The sequence below is a fragment of the Polyodon spathula genome, chromosome 10, assembly GCF_017654505.1.
Source record: "Polyodon spathula isolate WHYD16114869_AA chromosome 10, ASM1765450v1, whole genome shotgun sequence".
NCBI lineage: Eukaryota > Metazoa > Chordata > Actinopteri > Acipenseriformes > Polyodontidae > Polyodon > Polyodon spathula.
The window spans coordinates 42,781,797-42,805,212 of NC_054543.1; the positions used below are offsets into that span (position 1 = coordinate 42,781,797).

Genomic DNA, 23,416 nt, shown 5'->3' on the forward strand with positions numbered 1-23,416 from the left:
TTATCACCAGTCTGATTACATTTATTGTAAAACTAGACACGACAACAACATGCTTCTCTGCCAACTATCAACTCTTTTGCATTCAGTAGGCATAGTATATTTCAGACATATTTAAGCCAAGAGAGAAAAACCTGATGGAAAATGTTTTTATTGTAATCCCTTTGAAATGAAACAAGTTTCTCACACCTTAAATACACACATTCAGTGACGGCTTATTCTGTTGATAAAACACATGACAGGTTAAAGCTAAAAAAAGGTCTCGAGTGTCAGTAGAAATTTGCTTGTCAGTGATAACCAAATTGAATTTGAGAATTACAGTAGGCTTGCCAAACTGAGAACTAAAGCAATCATTTTCTCTTTTCACCTTCTCTTTGGAATAATGGGTTACAATATGTACCTAATATGAACCAATAGCCTCATTATCTTCACAATTCCATGGGTACTTTTAAGTTTAATTAAGTGTACAGATCACTTGCAGTTCAAAGCTATCTTAGCTGTACTTGAAGTTACAGGCAGAAACTGGGTTGCACAATGTATTAGAAGTGCATTCTTTTTTCTAAACAATATAGTCAGTCTAAATGCAATGGTGGCGGATACACACAATGGCTTTTGCCTGTGTGGTGAAGAAGTGGTAGCTTTACTGGGTGCAGCCATCTGAAGCTCCTCAAACTAAGCTCAAACTAAAACACTTGGTGCAGTATTATTAACACGATACAGGGATTATAAGGTGGGAGACTGGGGTTTTGCAATTTCGACAGTAATGTACAGTATGCTTTCTTTCCAAGACAGAAACTGTTCTGACCTATAAATAATATTTACACCACTCTGCAAAAAGATATGCATCATACAGCGTGTTCATCGAGCTACCATGATCACAAATGGTAGTTACTACTTCATACATAACTCAAAAGACTCCCACATGGCACCCATCACACATTTTCTAAAAAAGCCCTCTAGACAGCTAAGCCTTTTTTTCACCATCATTACTGTATTCATGAGAGAATTATCAGGCATATATCCCCAGACAGGAAATACCGTAAAACAGTGTGAACAGCGGCACATCTAATACTGCCACCATTAGCTCTGCTAATCCTACTGCCGGTTCCTCACACTAGCACTACACTTTTTAGATGGCTGAAATGTTCATTTAAATCTTTTAACAGGAGGCATGGGAAGCTGTTGAATCTGCTCACTGAAACGATTTACTGTAGCCCCACTTCCAATATAGTTTTTGTTTTTAACCACAGCAAAATGTGATAAAAGACACTATGAGAAATCTATTAGGATAGACTGCTGCATCTTCGATAAGACTGTCTTAAACTGTTTTGAAAAACTGAAGTTTATTATTTTTTTTTATTTCAGCATTTTCCAACGCTCCGGATTTTTAAATATTTATTACCGGCTATTTGCAAAGCACTTTTTCTTCGTAGCGATAGAAGACATAAAGCCTCTGGGGTTTTGTCTCAGTCAGTCAGTAACTTGCCTTTCTCATTCTGTATGAATAAGAAAGTAGGACTTACATTAAACACAGTAGACTTTGACAAACAATCTACAGGATGTTCCCAATATACAACAGTTCACTTCACAGAAATCAGGTCATTTCTTATTAAAAAAAGTCCATGAGTTCCAAGTGCTAAAGATGTTTTTAATGTATAATGTTAGCAGTTTTTTTTTTTTTTTTTTTCCAAATACATTTTTCATGTCATGTTACTTTGCTGAGCTGGGTTTAAATTTCAGGCATGTTATTTTGTCTTTCTAAATAACCAAATCAGACAAAAATGCTTTCATAATTATTTTTGGCAGATTTTTCTAAACGGTAAATATTTTCAACCATTTAACAGAGCAACAACCTACTTCAAACACATTTTGACCCTGCAAAATAAAAATAAAAATTTTCATCATGTTTTTAAGATAACCTTCATTCTGACATCTAGATGCTTCTATAATACTGTATCATCCCAGCTTACATTGGGGGGATGGACAGATGACAAAACAAATAATATGAGCTGTACTGCAAATGATTGTTTGGCTTAGCTTTAGACATCATAAGCTTCTTCCACATCCCATCCAGCAGACATAATGAGTCCTCAAAATTCAGATGCAATCAGGTACTGAATGCATGTCAGCAGTATTAACAGCTTTTTAATGACTTTACAGTGATGAAAATATGGAAAGCAGCAGATTATACACAAAGGATTTACTTTACCAGTGCAGACTGGTTAAACACATGATGTCTATTTGCCATCTGTAAATGTATTATAGACCTCAGGAATCAATCACTTGTTTTTACACTGCAAGAAAATGGCAGTTACATGTGTGTGAGAACAGTCTGTACAGTACAGTACCAGAATGAACTGCTGGTCAACACCTCTGAAAAAGATCCATGTAAAATACAAGGAAATCAGGCTTTAATATTTCTGGGAGGTATTCAAATGTTTTAAACAATGCACAGTAAGACCAGCTGCCCTCCCTCCCATGACCATGAAGTTCATTTGGTTACAGGTAAAATACATTTAAATTGGCAAGCACGCTGAAAAGTAAAAATGATGGCATGATTACTAACTGTCTGGGATATAAGACACTGTGAGCTTCAGGATAATTTACAACTATAATAATTTATAACTACATAAGCAACAAATGAAAACACTACTCAACTTTCCAGGCATTTTGCAAATATATTACATGTTCCCCGCCTTATTGTAACATTATCTCTGATGCTGCTCGACTTCCAGCTCTGTTTAATCCCCTTACAATAAAATCCTTTGTATCCTACAGCTTACTGTCACCTAGAAAATTGCATCCAAAAATACAGAGGACAATAAAGGTGGAGAGAATCGACACTATTCCTTAGATTTACTGCTGGAGTCGCTTTAGAAATTGGAAGGAAATTGTGAGTACTTTCTATTTATGAAAAACAGTGTAAACCAGGTGCACAGACATATGGAACTAGACAGGCTAAAACTGATGTTCATACCATCAGATGGACAAAATTACTCTACCAGATAGAACAATTTTAATGTGTTCACTAATTAGCATTCAAGATAAAAAAAAAAAAAAAAAAAAAAAAAAAAAAAAAAAAAAAAAAAAACTAAAACCCAACAGTTTCCTTCTCGCTAGCTTATCTTTGTTTGACACTAATCACAGATGCTTCAAAAATACAGTTTTTACCTCAAGGGTTTGTGTGTAAATTGCATGTATATGCTGCGTGAGAAACTTTACCATGGGCTGATTCAGTCATTTCCTTACTATAAAGCTCACTGATGAAAAAAGTCAGCACAAGATAATTCCTACTCTTAAAAAGAAAAAAAAGTTAATCACCAGTTATTTCAAATAGATTAAGGTTTATTTAGAAACTTTAAAGCCTTACATGTGATCGTACGCCTTCCAACATAAAAAAAGTTACCACGGCAATGTAAAAAGAAAAGGGGTGCAGTATATCAGGTGTTAATAAGAGGATGCACCTGTTCTTTAAAGGCTGAGTGAGAACAGCACCATATACTGTTGGTAGATCAAGCAAGATGGGTAAGAAACTGACTATTGCTAACTAGTATACTATTGCTAATTAGTATTATCAAAGTGATGTCTGTATAGATAGCCAGGGATATGCCTCTCATGCAGGGGATAGTAAAGGCACTCATGCTCGTATAACTGATGCTGTTAACATGATAAAAAGATACTAAAATGAATCTAATTTGATTGCTGCATGAAGGCATTAACTGGATGCTCTTCTAGCTCTTCAGTAGGATCACACTGTTTCACAGAAGAAGATAAACAGTAGTGCTTTTATAACTCACTCAAATTGCAACAGCTAGCTGCAACCAACAGGGAGGACAAAAATAGCCTCACAAATATTACTGGGAACAAACCAATCTCTGAGACAAAGTGTGCGTGTAACATGATTCACATTCTGGAACAAGACTGCTTGTTAGCTGGAAGTCTAATAAAACAGTTCCTGAACAATTAAATATGGTGTTAGGACTGAGGAGACCAAGCATTAATTAATAGCAGTATCAATGTGTGTGTGTGTGTGTGTGTGAGAAAGAGAGACAGAGAGCGAGCGACAAAACAGCATGTTGGTTAGAATTGCTCAAGGGAGGGGCCAAGCATGAACGCAAGGCTTGTCAATAATGTATGTGATCAATATACTGCACTGGGTAACTAAGATCACACCCCTTTGTAAAGCTCCATGCCACATAAAAAATAACCTGAGACTTACAAACACTTTGATCCTTTCGGTCAGCTCTATAAAAAGGCAGGCCAATTTTTCTGCCTGAAGAGAACATGAACAGCACTGTTAGAGGGATAAAATAACCAGGATGCTGCAAAAGCCCTTCCAAGTACCGTTTCCATGGAGATAATGCTGCAACTAAACTGAGCTGACCCGACTCTCGAAAACAGGCTGCTTATCCAGCGGCAGTCAGTCAGTCTGCAGACTGTGTATCAAACCAAAAGAAATCTGCTCCAAACAGAACAGGACTGCTCTTTCAAACAGAGATGTTGTCTGACAAATAAATCAGTCAAATACATTTTTGATACAGCATTAGCATGAAATGTGTGAGACTCAAAACAATATCCTGGCAGACCTAAAGTAACTGTGTGTCAGAGTGTAATCTACCCACCCACCCCCAGGACATTTAAATTGTAGCCACTAATCTCAGACAGATCTTGAATATTTTCACTAACTTTGTTGTTCAGTGTACAATCCTCTATAGATGCATTACAAAAACAAAACAAACATTAGGTGCCAGGTAAAAATACATTTGAACGTGTCTTGATATCTCTGGATCTGCAAACAAAAAAGGCAAGTTAACACTGCCATCCAGAGACCTACTGTTGGCAGTCTGATCCCATAAATTAAAGTTGTCACAAAGAACTAGGGTGGCCCGCCTCAGTTTTATTGTCAGTGGCCTGTTATTATTATTTGGTGTGTAGTTTTAAATGCATGTACAGTGGACATTATGCAGTGTCCATACTGTAAGCAATGAAATTACTAAAGCATTACCCTAAAATAAATTATATTTGACAGCACCTTCAGTCAAGATGTTCAGCTCAACAATATCGCAGCTCAAAATACAAATCTATCATTGTTAATGGTGGATATGACTGTGATTACAGTAGTGCAGTAAATATCACTGGGAGCTGTCAAATAAAACAATAGTTAAGACAATTTCAAGAGACTTAATTAGACTGTAATAGTGGTGTCAAATCGACCTGACATTGCCTATTTTATCTGAATAGACTCCTTTGTCTGTTCTTCTAAATTGTAGAAAAGTCGTAGCTAAACAAAAAAAAAAAAAAAAAAAAAGCTTTTTGAAGCCCAAGGGGGTTACATTTTGTAAGGAACAGTCAGATATTCTTGACTTATTAGCTGTACATTCAAGTATAATGAATTCTTTCCCTTTAGCTGTTTGCACATGACGTCAGACAGCTCTGACCATGACTTTCAGTCCTAAACAATGCCTTACTCTGTTGCTCTCCATTACTGATACTGCTTGTGTCCCGATATCACAGTGCCCTATCTACAGTACAGTACAACCCCAGGGAATACAACCACTGTTTTTAGAGGAACAATGAGAAAAACGTAAGCCCGTAGTTCTGGAAGGGAGATGAGTCACCAGTTTTTACAAGCTAATATAGATAAATAATGTATGAAGTAACTTTATGATAAATATGACACATGATTGAACATTTAAGCACATACATTTTTACAGCAGCCTTAATTACAGCCCAGTGTTTACACAGTTGTGCCTGACGAGCTGTGTTATCAGAAACAGAGCTGCCCTACTGATTTCACACTTTATTTGATTCCGCCTCTCTTTTTGCAAGGTCATCTTCTTGTTTGCCATTCCTACCTTTATTTATGTGAAAATGCTTTATTTTGTAAATGTGTCAGAGGTAGGTAATTATACACTGCTTTCATTTTCACTGAAGCAGCAAGCGATAACATGTCATAGAAACCAACAGATGCTAATTTGACAATTTTTTACTGTCAAATCTAACTCATCATTAACATTTCTCGTTATATGGTATACACTGTAATCTCAGAACAGGTGAAATAACCTCTAAGCTCAGTGTTGTCTGAGCTTATAGGTTATTTCCTAAGTGTTAAAAACAAAAACTAAAATGAAATGATTATTTTTCTCCCCCCATTAGGCAAGCAGAAAGAAGACAGATGGTCACTTTCTTCTTGAAATTTTATTTTGTATGTTTTATTTTTTGAAAAGGGAATGCACAGTCATACCACTGTAGAACCATAAGATGCAGTTTATATTTTTTCCAGTTCTTGCAACAGGATGCACTGATTGACAGTATCAAAGGACTTCTTTAAATCCAGGAACAGTGCCCCCACCACAACCCCTGATCCCGATCACGCAGCTCTCCAGCACTTTCTATAAAAACTAGATTAGCCTTGCCCTAAAAAGCAAATGGCCAGTCACTAAAAATATCCAATAATCTCAAAATAATTCACTAGTTGCTTCGCAGTTGCCCTTTCCACAACCTTAGCTAGAACCGAGAGAAGGGCAATGGGTCTGTAATTACTAATCTCATTTCCATCTCCAGATCTGCCCTCTTGCCTCCAGATGGAAATCAACCCTGTTGGAGTGACACGTTAACCAGCTCTGCAACAAGCTGAATTATCCCATCACTATTACACTTTTAAAATGTTGTATAGATGTTGCAAAAATATCTTTAACTTTAGAATCCTTCAATTTGTTAATATCTTTCCCTATTTCACTATAGTTTGTAGTATTAGGTAGTAAAACAGAACTATTCTGATAATTACACTAAAAACTCTGAGCACCCCTGTCTACTAGCTCAACAGGTCCAAAATCATTAGCCAGAAGCCTATATGGAATCCATGATTACACTTAATGAGTGCCAAGTAATCCCCAGAATGACCTATAGCTCCGTTCTTATCACTGGGGGAACTTGAATTCTGTGGAACAAATAAATCACCCTTACTCCGAGTACTAATTTACCAAGCTAACAAAACATGTGCAAAAGAAAAAAAGATCACCTCTTTTGTCAGGGGATGCTACAAGCTGTCTATGAATCATTTACCAGAAATGTAATAGCAAGTCAACATTCAGGCAACTTCAGTAAGGAGCTGAGCTTTTTGACAAACTTTCCCAGGTCAAAGAAGAAAGGCAATAAAACTGATTGTGTCAGCAGTGGCACTGTGAGCTAATCAGAACTAATGCAAATGTCAGACGAAGGGGACGGGGGATTAAAGCGATTCATTTGAAGCAACTTCCTATTTAAATCTAACATTTTGATCAGGATGCTTTTCAGTTTTATGACTGAGGACTAGCATATATAATGTTCACAGATTTGCCAAAAACAAGTCTCTCATATAATGGCGTTATTAAAGCACATTAATCCTCAGTGGTGCACCTCACAAACATAAGCACTGTATTTCCACCAACTGCTACTTTCAAACTGTACAGAGAATTAAAATAATCTACAGAATATATAAACACTTTGTAATATGTATTCCAGACAACCATGTATTAAAGATCACCTGTATAGAAGAAACCTGTTTACAAAGACCAAACCATGTTGTATAACAAATGCATATTTTCCATAGTATATTGTTTATGTACACACACACACACACTTTTATAGTGTTTATGAGTCAAACAAAACTTCACACAGGGTGCAAGTCAAGAACAAACAAAATATTTGGGCACTTTTAGTTTAGTAAAAAAACAAACAAACAAACAAACAGACAAACAATAATCACTATTTAATATCTGTTTCAACACTACAAGGACTTATAAGGTAGGTTTTGTTACACTTTCCTTCCTTGTGGAAATTTTCTTGAACCAGCAAGGACTATAAACCAGCCCACACCCACACACAGAAAGGGTTTTTATTTAATTGTGTGTAGATTTGTTTTGAATGAATAGGAAGTAGTGTAATTGCACCTGACATTCTGTAAAAAAATAAAATAAAATAATAATAATAAAATAAAAAGCAGTTTTATAGTATGAACTGAACTGAACTGAACACCAGCCTGCTGCTTAACACACAGCTCGGTATCTTACTGAATACTCAGCTAGCTGGATCTTCCTCCCACAACATTCTGAGAAAGCATCTAACAAAAATCATCTTAACATTGATTAACTCTCAAGCGCTGCACAATATGTTTCTTCTGGCTAAACCAGCAGCCCAAGCCAGTTAATGGCATGGAGCTGGAACAACGAATCAATAGTTTCAGAGGAACAGAGCCCTTTTTATCCATTTTATTTGTGATTTGCACGCAGGCACCTCAAGGCAATGAAGAGGACTGTGCCATTATTATGCTTATTTACCAAGAGGCACCTTGTGATGTGTTTCAATCTGTTTCATCCCAGGAGGGTTAACAACACTACACTGCGGAAGGGAACATTTTTAAACACGAAGCAGCAATAAAACCAGGAAACTACCAGCAGATTAATTTTATCTATAAAGGTATATATCATTGTTATATTATATATCATTATCAACTTCTAAGAGCCCTTTGCAAACTGTACTGCAAGCACCTGTATTCAGTTCCAGGATAGCTACTGGTATCATCTGTTAACAGTCTGTTTTAGTGCAGACGATCACTAGTTTTAAATTAGTAGCTGGAGGGCTTAGATAGTACAGTTTCGTATCTCATATAACCAATGCGGCTAAATTGCTGTACGAAAGTACGTCATCGAAAGGCGTGTGCTAAAGAGACAGTGGGGGTTGTTTTCCACTGCTTTTCCCTGCATGATGCAACCTCATTAATAACACTGAAAATAAAAATGGCTACAAATGTTTGCTCAACTTCACCCATCTTCGTTTGTATGCATGTTCAATCCCACAATTGAACAAGACCTTTTACTGCCACACTGCTGCTTCCTCAGTCAGCTATACCTGACAAAATTACACTGGAACGCAGAGAGCCATCTTTTACTACACCTCGCACAGACCATCCAGCTCAGCTACACCTGGGAAAAAGCAGTGAAAACAAGGCACTAGATAAGTTTTTTTTTTTTTTGGAAAAAAATTAAGTTTCGCTTACCTTCCAGAAGTTAGCCACTTTTCCATAGACAAGGGATTGATTTTGCCTTTTGATGTCATCAATATGCTTTCTGTCACTGGCATTGAGGTGCTGCTCCACCACAAATCCAAGAAAGCTGTTGTCTGGTGTGTGCGCTGCAGGTAGAAGATGAATGACACATCATATTCAAAACCATATCTTTTACTAGTCACTGAATATGTTGACTGTTTTTTGTGCTGTAAATTACAATATAAATACACAGGAAATTCTTTGTTTTTTTGCTGTGAACACAGCCATGAACTCAATGTGATGCTGGAAAGTAACAACTTGCCGGACAACAGTTTATCTGATTTTATAATCACCCATTTCTATGTGACACACCACAGCTTGCCCACTGTGATTTTCACTGGTGTCATTATTAAATTCTTCTTGATATAAAAATGAATATTAGTCACCCGGATTAAAATGGCTTTGGGGTCCACCATTTATTTTCCAAAACCTAACTGGCAGCTTAGTAACATTATAAATCTGACATCTGTATAAGAAATTTAACCTTCAACACACTGTGTAATAATCCCAATTTCCCATCTGGATCATTCCTCTAAATCAATGGCAGAAGCTAGATATAAAATGAGCAACAGATGTGCGCAGGAGTGTGCAATGAGGAAACTGATCTCTAAGTCTTCAGTAAAAATAAATAAATAAAAAACTAAATTGCACTGCAAAATATAATTTGTACTGCAGTGGAAGAGTGTAATTGAACATGGAACAATGCAAAGCTGCTTCCAGGGCATTGATAGGCACACTGTTTATTTGCGTCTGTTGCCCAGGTCAACCCTACTTTATCAAAAGCACTGTGAAATCGCATACCCGACCTGCATGACACTGGGTCCTGCCCGGGTAGGTTCTAACCAGGGTACAGCAAGGGGCTTTAGATGTACTAACATCTACAAAACCACAGGTAATTTATTTCTGTAATTTATAATAAATATGGGTCCTCAAACCTAGGCTCTCCTGGCTCTTGAAAAGAACAAGCCCACGAGGTGAACCTCTTCTGTGCCTGTCGGGAGAGGGATGGATGATCTGTTTCAAGACCATATCACATCATCTTATTGGCATAGTGACACTCATTATTAGTTTTTGGAAAGTGCTGGGATGCTTGCTACAACAATGTTTTCCACAGCTTCTCTGTTCTCACCAGAGGTCTCTGGGGTCTAGAAGCTTGTGGTAATTTCTTCTGGACATTCCTTATTTCTACCCTGTCCTGCTCACAGTAGTTCTGTTTCAAAAGGAGAACATCTACACATTACATGATATTAAGTTATTCTACTTAGAAACATAACATATTTAACCCCTGCAAGAGAGATGCTAGTATAATTGTCTGTATCGTCTTTTCATGCCTTCAAGCACAGCTCTGTAGCACACTGTGCACCAGCCTGTTCCTGAATAAAACCACCAATATGTGTTACACATGCAGTTAATAATAATCTCGCTAACATTTTGCTAAACTATAGTATCTGTTATAGAGGGTTACGCCAGTCAAAACAATATAATAGTTGTTCACAACTGGATAAGTAACTAAAATAAAATCTTACTGTTAAAATGTGTTTGAATGGCAGGTTTGTTCGGATTTGTAGATTTATTTTGGGAGGGAAAACCATTTGGTCACAAACTGGATTAATGGACTAACAGCTTTACAGTTAATTGCATTAGAGGATTGGACAGAAGCCTCCATATCAGAAAAATCCTGTATGGTCAAGTGAGGACCTGCAGACGACTTATTATTGCATGTATCCATGGCAGACCTGTAAGCTTCACTTCTGAGATGATAATCAGCCATTTTAGAGATTGGTGTTTGCACACAAAATACTACACTGATAAATTAATGTTGGCAAAACATTTAGTTTTGAACACAGCTTTCACAGTACTTTCACCTAATAGAATGCACCAGGCTGTGACAACTGTTTCCATCAGTTAATTTGTATAAAGAAATCTGGCAGATAAAGAAATAATACACTGTACATGTGGAACAGACGTTATTCTATATGACTTCCTTGTTTTTATAATCAAGTAGCTTGATATACTATAAATCAAATAATTAAGCAAAGTACATCCTTATTGAGGACTGCTTTAAACTAAAAAACAGTAAATATCGAGCTCATAATACTGCATGTCCCACTATGAAAGTGTGATTTTCCTTTCACAGACTCGAGACTCTGTGATCATTAAACCTCAGGATTCTGTATGGACAACTAACAAGGGTATTCAAAACATAACTCTAAAACAAACTAGTGCAGGTAACTCAGTTACACAGCTGTTAGTAGCTCATTGGTAAGAATCCCTCCAAGCTGCAAGGTTGCAGTTCAAATGTAGTTTTGGATTATTCAGTCTATATGATCCCATGGAGCTGTTGAGAGTTCCACGTCTTTAGAATAAGATGACAGACACACCAGTCCAGTCGCTCTGCAGATGCTAATGAATACTTATTTTTGTAATTATCAGGATTAGGTGGCCTATGTCATACCCACCAACTAGTTCTCCATCGTTTCTGGTGAAACAGATCAGGAAACAAAAAGGGATGGTCTATTAAGCTCACAGTTTTGCCATCACCAATGTATCTCATGTAACCTCTGGTAATTAACTGCTCCCTGTGGCAGCAGTTACAAGCTGAAATAGTTATTTACCAGTAACGCCTGCCCTGGAAGAGACTTCTATTATCCACATATTCATAACACATATGCTAACGAATGTTCTCTAAATCCTGGCTCCACTGCTGGATAAGCCTTTCCAGGATTATATTACAGGTTATTTGACTCATAGTTTCATCATCTACTTAATGCAATTGATTTTGAAACTATCACCGACATATGACAGAGATTATATATATGTAAGTATGCCAAGTATGTATACATGTTTGTAGGATTATGACAAGAAAAAGGCCCTTTGCCCTTTGAAAAAGTCCATAAATATTTCATTTCTATCAGATGCATTCTACTGGATCTAAACCTGCACATTACCTGCACCTCGAGTATACCATCAACTCAGTGATGGGAAACAGAAATTCACAGCACGTCTGCAGGGGGCTATACTGTATATAAAACAACAATGAAATCATACCTGAAGGTACTTTATCCTCCCACTCTCCCAAAGAGAAATCTACAGCAGCAATATAGCAAGGATCCGAATAAACTCCAGGGTCAAACTGCATAAACAGCTTGATTTTCATAGCAACACTCTTCATTCATATACTATAAATGATAATAAGTACTGTCGAGTCCAGGGTATTTCCTAATACATGCAGTCTGAAGTACAAAGACTGACATTCATTGTCATGAGACTGCTGCCAAGCAGGGGAAATGGCTGTGGAGGACCTGTTTCCTGGTGTATCTTGGTTCAAGTATTTTCACTTTATTATAGCACCCTCCAAAAAAACAGTTCCTACCCCAGAAATAGCAGATTCACACATATAGCTAACACTGCAGTACAGATACCTCAACCTCTGACACACAGAAGGTAAAGTATGTTACAATGTTATCTTGCCATAATCAATACATCAGATATTATTTGGATAAACACTTATTATTCAACAGGCAAAATCAATTAACAATGTTATAATGACTTTAAGAAACATTCCAGACTGCCACACTGGTTATCAATACAGGCTACTGTGCTTTTTTTAATTTTTATGCAGCGGAAGGCTTTTGTTTTTACAGATGGACTGGCTGGTGATGCAGTCTCCTCTACAAGATAAAGAAGTACAGACAGGACAGATTCACTCACGAAACATGGTGTTGAACTGTTGGGGATTCAGATTCCACTTTCCCCAGGGGGTCTTGTGTCCCTTCGACTGTGCATACTGAGCGTGGTTGAACTCGGGCTCAGTGCCAAATGAATCCAACACACGAAGCATACACCTAAAAAGAGGAAAACGTGATCAAACGTGAACTCCTACATGCAGTGATTCATTTCAGAGACATTCTTGTTTCCTCAATGGTGCATTCTGGCACATTGTTTCATGGTTCAAACATGTGCTAGACTAGTAGTGGTCTGCTTGTAGTGCCTGGCAAAGTACTACATTAGTGCAATGAGGGAGCTTTATTTCAGTAAGGCAAGATCAACAAGAAAAACTGACATCAGGACCCTGCAATACAAGACTGGCTGGAAAACAACTGGTATTTGCTAAGCAAATCAATTAAATACTCTGATGCTAAATATTCTCTTCCACTCAACTTAAATATACCCCTACTGCTTGAAATCACTCACGTTATACAGAGTAGTGTGCAAAACTGTGGGACCAGTCTACTAAAAATTACCTTTGGAAGCTATAAAACAAACTGGAATTTAATCGAAGTGCATTCTAAAGAAGTTGCGAGCACAGATAGCTGAACTATGGAAAAAAGCAGTAAACATCTACACATAAATCAACAATAGTTTAAATATTGTCTTTCAGAGATTTAATTATAATCTTTTGATACTGAAGCTATTCATAAATAAGTTAGTATTCCTCAATTTAGCTGCATATTTACTATTACTTGTTGCATACTCTGATGGGTAACTTGACAATATTACTATTTATTTAGATGCTGCCTTTATCCAAGACTACCCCATTCATTTATTAATTATTGTCAATTACAGATGATGTTTCTCTGTACTTGCTGATTATGCTTCGGATACCACACCTTGACAACTGAGCGATGCAAGCGATTTTACTCAAAGTTTTTCCTTCTTTATACAAGTTGAGGTTGTTATAATAATAATAGAAAACACTAATGGAGGCTTTGAGTAAACTGTTGATGCTCATAATGCATCAGAGTAGAAAAATTCAACATGACTAAGACTTTTGCAGCAGTGTGTATGTATGCATGTATGTATGCATGTCGATATATACAGCTCTGGAAAAAATTAAGAGACCAATGCAAAATTATCAGTTTCTCTGGTTTTACTATTTATAGGTATGTGTTTGGGTAAAATGAACATTTCTGTTTTATTCTATAAACTACTGACAACATTTCTCCCAAATTCCAAATAAAAATATTGTCATTTAGAGCATTTATTTGCAGAAAATGATAACTGGTCAAAATAATAAAAAAGATGCAGTGTTGTCAGACCTCGAATAATGCAAAGAAAATAAGTAATTTTTAAACAACACGACACTAATGTTTTAACTTAGGAAGAGTTCAGAAATCAACATTTTGTGGAATAACCCTGATTTTCAAGCACAGCTTTCATGTGTCTTGACATGCTCTCCACCAGCCTTTCACATTGGGTAAAATAACATCCAGGTGACTTGTATTTGAAGCTACAGATGTTAAATTAGACCAGCTTGAAATGTGAATGTCAGACAATACACATATTAAGCATTACAAAAGGTACAGATCTCCATTTTCCTTGTATTGGGGAAGAATTCATTTAAACTGGATGATTTAAGTCTTTGGACACAGAAACTAAGCAGTATTATGATGACTCTCGTTATTTTTTAAAATGACTAATATAGTTGACAGATTTAATTCTCTGAGCAATTTATTCACTGTCCCATTTAGATTTATAACACCTTTACCATAGTGATATCACCATAAGTATCTCAAATAGTATCTTCCCTAATAAAAGGCTGCTGACATCGCAGCAGTAGTGAAAAACCAATGTACCATAACAGTAAATTTATTACAACCCAAGAAATGTCAGGAATATGAAATATTCAATTTTTCTATTGAAAACAGGCCACTGAAAGCCAGCTGTTATAACAAGCTATGACAGCCAGGGATGTTCAATGCAAAGGATTGCAATTACAGTTATCATTGCATCTACAATATCTGCTTTAGACAGAGGGTATGTTGCACAGATTTTCATTAAGAATAATCCTGCATTCAATTGATCAATGTCCACATTGTTAGATCAACAGAAACAGCCCCCAATTTAGTGGTACATTAACTCATTTGTTTCATTTGACACAAATACTATAACATTACACTTATGACTTATCAACCAAAGGACATTCTGCCTTGTAATGTAGTTCTACTAAATTGCACAAATTTGCAGTTGATTATACAGTATGTAGAGGAAGGGTCCGACCATTTTATTGGGAGTTACCCCCAAGATTTGCTGGTACATTCTAATATGGAATAAAACACTTGCCACAGCCTGCGTGGTCCCCAGATCTCAGTCTGAGTATTGCTGTAGGAGTAGCTGGACAGTGGAATCCATCAGAGCCCATAAGTGCTAGCATCCCTGATACAATTGTACACTGCATAATGAATGGACTGGTATTCTATCAGATCCACAGGAACGCTGCGGAATCAATGCATCTATACCCACGCTGTACAGTAGCTGTAATTCAGACCAACCAAGTACCAGAAGTGTCAACCCCCCCAATTGTACATTTAACTTCAACTTATATAAAAATATGAGAGATTAAAGGCAGCACATGAACTACAATTTAAATGGCTAGATGGGTGGGAAGGTGGGGTTGACCAGAAATGCAAATTATAACTTACCCAAAACGAAAGCAGAATTTTAAATGCAAATGTATGTTAATCCTCTTCATGCTGATTACCATTTTACTGCACTCACTACCAAATACAGTACTGTGTATGTCTGTCTAAAACAAGGTGGAAGGCAAGGATTTGGAATCAACCCATTTTAAAATCAAGCGGAGCTTAGATGGCAAGAACAAGACGCAATGGGTTTATTATATAAGCTCCACCATTAACTGTGATGTTTGCAGTCGCAACTTGTCATTCTATCAGGAACAGAGTACAGGAAATTCTAAGCTGACTGGCTGATGGCAACCAAACTTTACAGAACGCTATGTACAGATTTAAGTCACACGGAAAAGAACAAATAACCTGACTGCATTCTAGCAGAAACAAAACAGAAAAAAGTAACTATGTAATAAGTTACTGTGATACAGGGAGAAGCTGAGCAACACTTACTGGTAATGTACCCAGGAAGGACCAAGCGTCTTCTTGAACTGAGTGAGCCCAACAATATCGATGTAAATCAGCTCCACCACTTTATCACCCTTGGTTGGGCAGCCAGACTTGTTGCCAACTACCTTTCTCATTATCCTGCAGAGACGGAAACACAAAGTGACGATGAAAAACACAACCAGGCACGCTGAATAATTTATGAACCAAAGGATATATTTATATAGGCCGCAAACTACAGAATGAGTGTGTTCGGGGTGGGGGCTGGGGTGGGGGAAACACATTTAAAAAACTGGGAAAAGAACATTAGCGCATAAGCATTCCTTAATGGGAGAGCAAGAGACGCGTGTAAGCAATGATGTATGGTAAACAGTGCTGCATGTTCCTTGCTTTTGCACTGTGCCTTGTGATTAAATGGGAGGGATTCCACTGTTCTGTTCAACTGCAGCAGAACCTGCTGATCCATTCCTGTGATACCTATAGATCCATTTCTAAACACTTTCAACCAGAACCAACTACCTGATATTGGTTTTAGTACTTTTTCTTCTTTGTAGTAGTTCCAGAAAGGCAGAAGCACAGTACATAAAAGTACAAAACGACCTCTTCGCTTTCCTTTCGTTTAAAGCTGAAGACTTTACAGATAGAGCGTCGTCTATTAATTATTAAACCAAAAGGTAATAAGTTACGATTGTATGCTTGACGATCAGATTAATTTGACTCTAAGGAACTTCCCAGAGGAAACCAAACCTTCCAATTTAACTGGGGCACTGTACAAATGTTATACTGTATACACTGCCTTGATCATGACAAATGTTACACTGTTGCAATTTGAGCCATTCCTGAGGGACATTCTGCTTTTTTTTTTTTTTCTCAAGTCGTACCATCAGGTAACCACATTCTGTGCTACTGACATGGTAGTGGAGATTTGGGATTTTGTTCTCTCCTTGGTGACCACATGGATAATCTTACACCAGGTAAAGACATAGGCCTCCATGTGTGGAGAAGTTTGATAAATATCACTGTTCCCCGCTTGCACTTTTATTTTGGTTTCATCTTTACAGTTAAAGCAGTTTGAACAGATTGTCTAATTAAGGATGGCATCTGTGCACGCACTCTAGCTCTGTCATCATTTTGCAAACTTGATATGCCAAATAAAAAGTTTATTCTCTACTAATTTAAATAAAAAAATAATACCCATATATATATATATATATATATATATATATATATATATATATATATATATATTATATATATATTTTGTAAACACATTTAAATACTACATGCCAAACTGGCCTTGGGAAACCAAACTTGAGAGGCAAGGACAATAAGCGTATTACGTTGCACTATGCAAAAAGGGTACGACCACAAAAATGCATTCCGTCACACTACAAATAATTCCTATACACACACTGTAACACAGTGGATCTCAAAAGTATTCACCCCTCTTGGACTTTTCCTCATTTTATTGTGTTACAATATGGAATCAAAAGGGATTTAATTAGGAGTTTTTGCCACTGATCAACACAAAAAATGTCCATAATGTCAAAGTGAAAAATAAAATCTACAAATTGTTCTAAATTAATTACAAATAGAAAATAATTGATTTTGCGTAAGTATTCACCCCCTTTGCTATGACACACCTAAATAAGCTCTGGTGCAACCGGTTGTCTTTAGAAGTCACATAATTAGTGGAATGGAGCCCACCTATGTGCAATTAAGGTGTTTCACATGATTTCAGGTTAAATACACCTGTCTCTGGGAGGTACCACAGTTGGTTAGCACATTTCCTAACAAAAACTACATCATGAAGACGAAGGAACATTCAAAGCAAAAAAGGGATAAGGTTCTTCAAAAGGGCCAATCAGGGGTAAAATATAAGAACATTTCCAAGGCACTGGATATCCCCCCGGAGCACAGTAAAGTCCATATTAAGAAATGGAGAGAATATGGCACAACTGTGAATCTGTCTAGAACAGGCTGTCCTCAAAAACTGAGCATCTGGGCAAGAAGGGCACTAGTCAGGGAGGCCACCAAGAGGCCTATGGCAACTCTAAAGGAGTTACAATTACATCAAATCTCAGCTAGAGTTTGCCAGAAGGCATGTGGGAGACTCTGAGACCAAGTGGAAGAAGATTCTATGGTCTGATGAGACCAAAATAGAGCTTTCTGGCCTGAATGCTAAGCAATATGTTTGGCGCAAGCCTAACACCACACATCACCCTGAGAAAACCATCCCTACCGTGAAGCATGGTGGTGGCAGCTAGTGGATGCTTCTCTGCATCAGGGCCTAGAAAGCTCGTGAAAATAGAGGGCAAAATGGATGCAGCAATGTACAGAGAAATCCTGGAGGAAAACCTGCTGAAGTCTGCAAGAGAACTATATTTCATTAACTGTGGCTTAACCCCTTGCTTTTTACTGATAGCAATAAAAATACAAATTCTAGGCCCACTGACAAATAATGGGCTAATGTTGCTTTGCCAAGTGTGTGGAATTTATTTAGGACACCAATCTTTCACATCAGTGCCAAGCTGCCACTTTTTGATTGAAGTCTTTCTTGGGCACTTCAGGATCAAAGCGGTTCAACAGAAACACAGCCGTCAAGGTTTGCCATCTGAGAGGCTTTCCGAGCCTGCCCTGACACCTCTGTCTCACCAGCTTCTTGCTATTCTCAGTCCCCCCCCCCCCCTCCAAAGAGGGTGAAGTAATCTGGGTGTTAAAAAGGCAAGCTAAAATGAACAGCTTTCATTCACAATGAATGAATCCTATTTGAAAATAAAATGCCAAAGCTTTCATTAAATTCCTCACTCTATTTAAGACATGTAAAATTCAAACATGTTTCTTTTACTTATTTATTGTACTAGATAACTAGGTAAACTGAAATTAATATGCTTACTCCTTCAGCTCAGCCAGTGATGCTGAGATCCGGACGTCATGGCCCAGTAGGTAGAGGGTTGTAATTAAATCACTCCACTGGACCAGCTCACCCAGGGGGCCACCACTGAATGCATTCTCCGCAATCTTGAAACCAGATTCCTTTGTCAAGAGACCCAGGTGAACGAGTATCTGCAAGAAAGAAAAACAAAACTGATGTTAACAGTTGCTTTGTGAATTCAGGTAATTACACTGCACAACATTTTAATCCACAGCATGGGGAAACATTAAGTACATTTGCTCATTACTCCTCCAGTCAGCAAATCTTTACACGCAGCTCTCAATACAAAACCTGAAGCAGTTTATTAGACTTTATTTAATAGTATTACCCCAGAATTTAATAGTGTACCAAAACTATTGTTTCTATTTCAAAGTCTACATCCATAACTACAAAAAACAATCAACGGTAGAATATGTATAAATACAATTATTTGACAAACGTTTACTCACTTCGCTTCGAGTTAAAATGTTTGTCAATGAAATGTCTAATATATTTCAGGAACATGCAGTAAAAACTATTCATCAAAATACCGTACCATTCATGGAATACATTTGTGTGGACAGTGAAATTAAGTAAAATATATTTTTGTAGCAGTGGTTATGATGCAAAATTTCATTAAAATTACATTTTAACATTTTTTGTGGTAATATACATCGCTCCCACAGAGAAAGTGTTGTATACAGTGATTGCTAGGGAGTTTTGCAAACACTCCAGAGTTTACAAATGGTGCTTTGAATATTTTTGACTCAGACTGTCATAATTTCTGCCTTATGTAATAACAATCCATAACAAAGATCTATAAAACCTGAAGCAGCCAAAGCAAGCACACAGCCATCTTACACATGTGCAGGCTGTAACGATTCAATGAATTAAGTAATTGATGAGTGCCACCTTTTTCCGCTTGTGCTTCACAAGGTTCTGCTTCTCAGCCAGGGATCGGATGGCTCCCATCCAGGCATCTGCCATTCTTTTTATCCGCAGCATCATCCAGCGGAATTCCTCACGCCTGGACATCACTCTGTACAGCTCCTCAAAACCCGTCCGGATTTCAGACTGCAGGGAGTGGGGGAAGGGGGATGTAAGAGAGAATCCAAGTGGCCTTCCATTGAAGAACATGTTCGTCTTTTAGACTTAGAACAGAAACCCGCTCACCGCTGGCTGTACTGTGTACCATTAACCTAGGGCTCTGCAGTGAATACCAGGTACCTACTACGAGGTACTAGGCCTGAAATGACAGTGTTTTTCATATGGTAATCATAAGATATGTAGTCATGAAAGATATATAGTCCTTCCATCGACAAAATGAATAAAGACCCATTAACACCTGAATAACTGAAAATCTGTTTCCAAAATATCATCGTGACAGAAAATCATTGTACATTTTCAAACAGCTGCAGACATTTGTACTGTGAAAGTCTTTACAGTAAGGATGTAACGGGTACAGTCATTTACCATCTCCTAAGCTTTATGCTATATTTTACTACAAGTACATTACAATTAAGTTTATTGTAAAACAAAGTCAAGGCGATGCCTTCGAGGCAACTTTTTTTTTCTTTTTATAAATTTAGTCGTCGCCAATTATTATTTATTATTTTCTCCACAATTTAGTCGTGTCCAATTAGTTTTAGGCTCAGCTCACAGCTACCACCCCTGCGGGAGGGGCGAAGACAAACACAAACACACATCATTCCCTCAGTACTGAATCAAATCAGCTATAGATGAAGCTACTCTGCGGCTGGCGGCGGAGGGGTTTTTGTGCAGTGCAGACTGGAGGTCTGGGGGTGTTCTGCAGCTTACCTTTGCCATTTTGTTAGAGTCTTCATTGGGATTTACTGCCCTCCATGGAAGCCGAGGACACCAGTTTTCAACCTGGTTGTAAATTTAGCAAAAAAAAAATCAGAATGCATACAAGAGCTGCTAAATATCTTATTCGAGAACAGAGGAAATATAACTAAAACGCAATGCTGGATAAACTGGAGTGTGCCCCAGTTTAATACTAAACCAGTATTGTTTTAATGCTAGTTGGTGTAAATAATAAAAATGTATTCTATGAATCTGTATGTCAACTAGGAGACATGACAAAACAGCATATTTAGTACTTATGAAAATGCAAACAAGAAATGAAATCAAGAAATACAACATGAATGCACATACTCTGTAACTAAATGATTCACTATGCCTGCATCAGGGGGATGCTTCATAATAATGGAGAAATGTCAAGCTCTAAAGTGCCCATGCTTTCATCTGAATGAAGAGCTTGCACAGTGCAGAGCTGACAGGTTTTATTTTAAATTCAGCAGAAGATAGTATCAGCAGAACTGATTTAATAGATGTAATTTGCAATAAAACAAACCTTCACTCAAAGTATTCCAAAACAAAATTACAAAATAAAACAAAAATGTCCAGCTCTGTGATTTAATCAAAAGATTAAAGTTTTCAAATGGTACACATGATGTTTTTTTAAAATAGAATATGTGCTGTAAAAAAAATTATGGTACCAAAGAAATTAAAAAGTAATCCGAGATCCTAAAATGTGTCAGTGAAACAATAAGATTTAATAAACAGCTGTGCAAGCTGTGAAGATATCAAAGGAAATGCTTTCTTAATAAAAAAGATGCTTGTTTTTAATTTATATTTTAATATGTCTGGTATGACACCTTCTGATATATTTCTGTTTTTCTAATTTTTTAAATAAATTCACAAGTTAGAAGTGAAATTGGGCTGTACAGCACTTTCATATTGCTTCTCAGGCTCAGATTCCACAAGACATATCAGTTTCATACAGTTCCCTTTCTCTGAAGAACCATTTCCTGTGGAAAAATCTACATTATCAATTAGGACCCATCATTTAGTTTCTCGCCAAAATCACCTTTTTTGCATTTCACGATACCATAAGACAGTTATATTTGGCAGCCAACACAGCCCATACATCTCCATCTGCGACTGAATTAGAATTTCTTTTCACGCTTACACCCAAAAACATTTAACCCCTTAACCTTTGGTGCTGAAAGTTAAACCCTAGATTAAGTACGTTGGATGTTAACCTGGTCCTGCCTCAAGGTTAATGGCAGCTTATTGTCTCCATAAACGATTGGCTGCTACTGTATATTTCACTGCAACTGAAGGCTTTTGTTAATGTTGTTAATGTTCTGCAGATTTTTCATTTATCTCTGCAAACACAATCTAATAGATTTTTTTCTTCTGTAACTCTGCAAGTATAATTAAGAGATGCACCGGTCATTTCCCAACAGAACACTGGCTTGGGTTCCCCAGGCAACAATTATACATTGCAGTTTAATGTTTTTCTAAAAAAAAAATAAATAAATACATTGTATACTACAGTTTATTTTGTCACTTCAAAACAAGCAATGTAACTTACCTCACTGAGATAAATATAGAAAGAACAGGTGGACCCGTCCACACCATAGCTGCCATAACACGAATCTGACTGCCACATGTCCTTCATCCACTGCAGGGAGCAAGAGACAGGCATACAGTTAGACTTCATTAAAGATAGCCACGAGAGTAATATTATGAATGACTAGGGACAGGAAATAAACACACCAATCATTTATCAGGTTCATCATGGAGACACTGATATGACTCTTCTACCTGTTTATCAGGCTGCCATCTGCCCATATTTTACATCTGCACTCCAGCTTGTTTTCTAACTTAGTTTACTGGCACTAAACATGCTGGAGGTAGAAAGAGGGCCACTCTAAAAGACCACACAAGAGCCAATTCATGTGTGAAGGTTAATACAATGCACAGAGTACATGTAATCTAAAGAAACATGTTTTTAAATTGAATTCATTATTGCTTTTTATTGCATTTATGAAACTGATAAATTCCTCCCTCAACCAAGATAACAGGCCAATCTACGTGGGCCTATCCATTCAAATGTCCTAATGTAAGATTAATTAATTAGTCGATAGGTTTTACTGTACAGCTGACAGCATCAGAGAGCTAGCTGTCTCAACCCTAACTGCTTATCAATGACTTTAACGCATAGTGATTCCTGACAGCCAGTAAATCGACACATGTTTATTTCATATATTCTCAGTCTCAAAAGTGTACGATGTATAAATTATCAGTGATTCTCACAGTACATATCTACGATATATATATATATATATATTAATATATATATATATATATATATATGCAATGTATGCCCAAAGACATTTTTCGTGTCTACTATGTGGTTTTAATACAACCACAGAAAGTGACATGATGGTGTCTTTCACGACTACTAAACCGCATGTATTCTTGGCGGTCGTTTTTTTTTTTTTAGAGCTTTATAATCTAGCCACCAGATTATTTAGCTGGATGGAATTAAGCAGTCACTAATTTAAAAAAGGAGTAGGCGGCTGGAGAAGACACAGTCAACAGAAACAGAATCTGCTCTCAGAGATAAGACATGCAGGAGATGCTGTTTTCTGGCTTACCTTCACTTTGCCCTCGCAGTGAGGAAAGCCATCCATGGGAGGCAGTTCACACTGTTCTTGGGCGCCATTAATGAGATCTGCAGAGGAAAAAAAACGA

General features: G+C 37.2%; 1 protein-coding gene across 1 annotated transcript in view; it reads right to left on the bottom strand.

Moving 5' to 3' along the window:
* Positions 1-23,416, bottom strand: part of LOC121322345 (alpha-1,6-mannosylglycoprotein 6-beta-N-acetylglucosaminyltransferase A-like) — an 81,368-nt gene that overhangs the window by 12,615 nt on the left and 45,337 nt on the right. Inside the window, exons 4-11 of the mRNA XM_041262185.1 lie at positions 23,320-23,396; positions 22,251-22,340; positions 20,669-20,740; positions 19,763-19,924; positions 18,833-19,002; positions 15,943-16,077; positions 12,794-12,927; positions 9,035-9,168 (exon numbers count right to left, since the gene is read on the bottom strand). Of these exons, the coding sequence (XP_041118119.1) occupies positions 9,035-9,168; positions 12,794-12,927; positions 15,943-16,077; positions 18,833-19,002; positions 19,763-19,924; positions 20,669-20,740; positions 22,251-22,340; positions 23,320-23,396 (974 nt within the window). The remainder of the gene's footprint in view (positions 1-9,034; positions 9,169-12,793; positions 12,928-15,942; positions 16,078-18,832; positions 19,003-19,762; positions 19,925-20,668; positions 20,741-22,250; positions 22,341-23,319; positions 23,397-23,416) is intronic.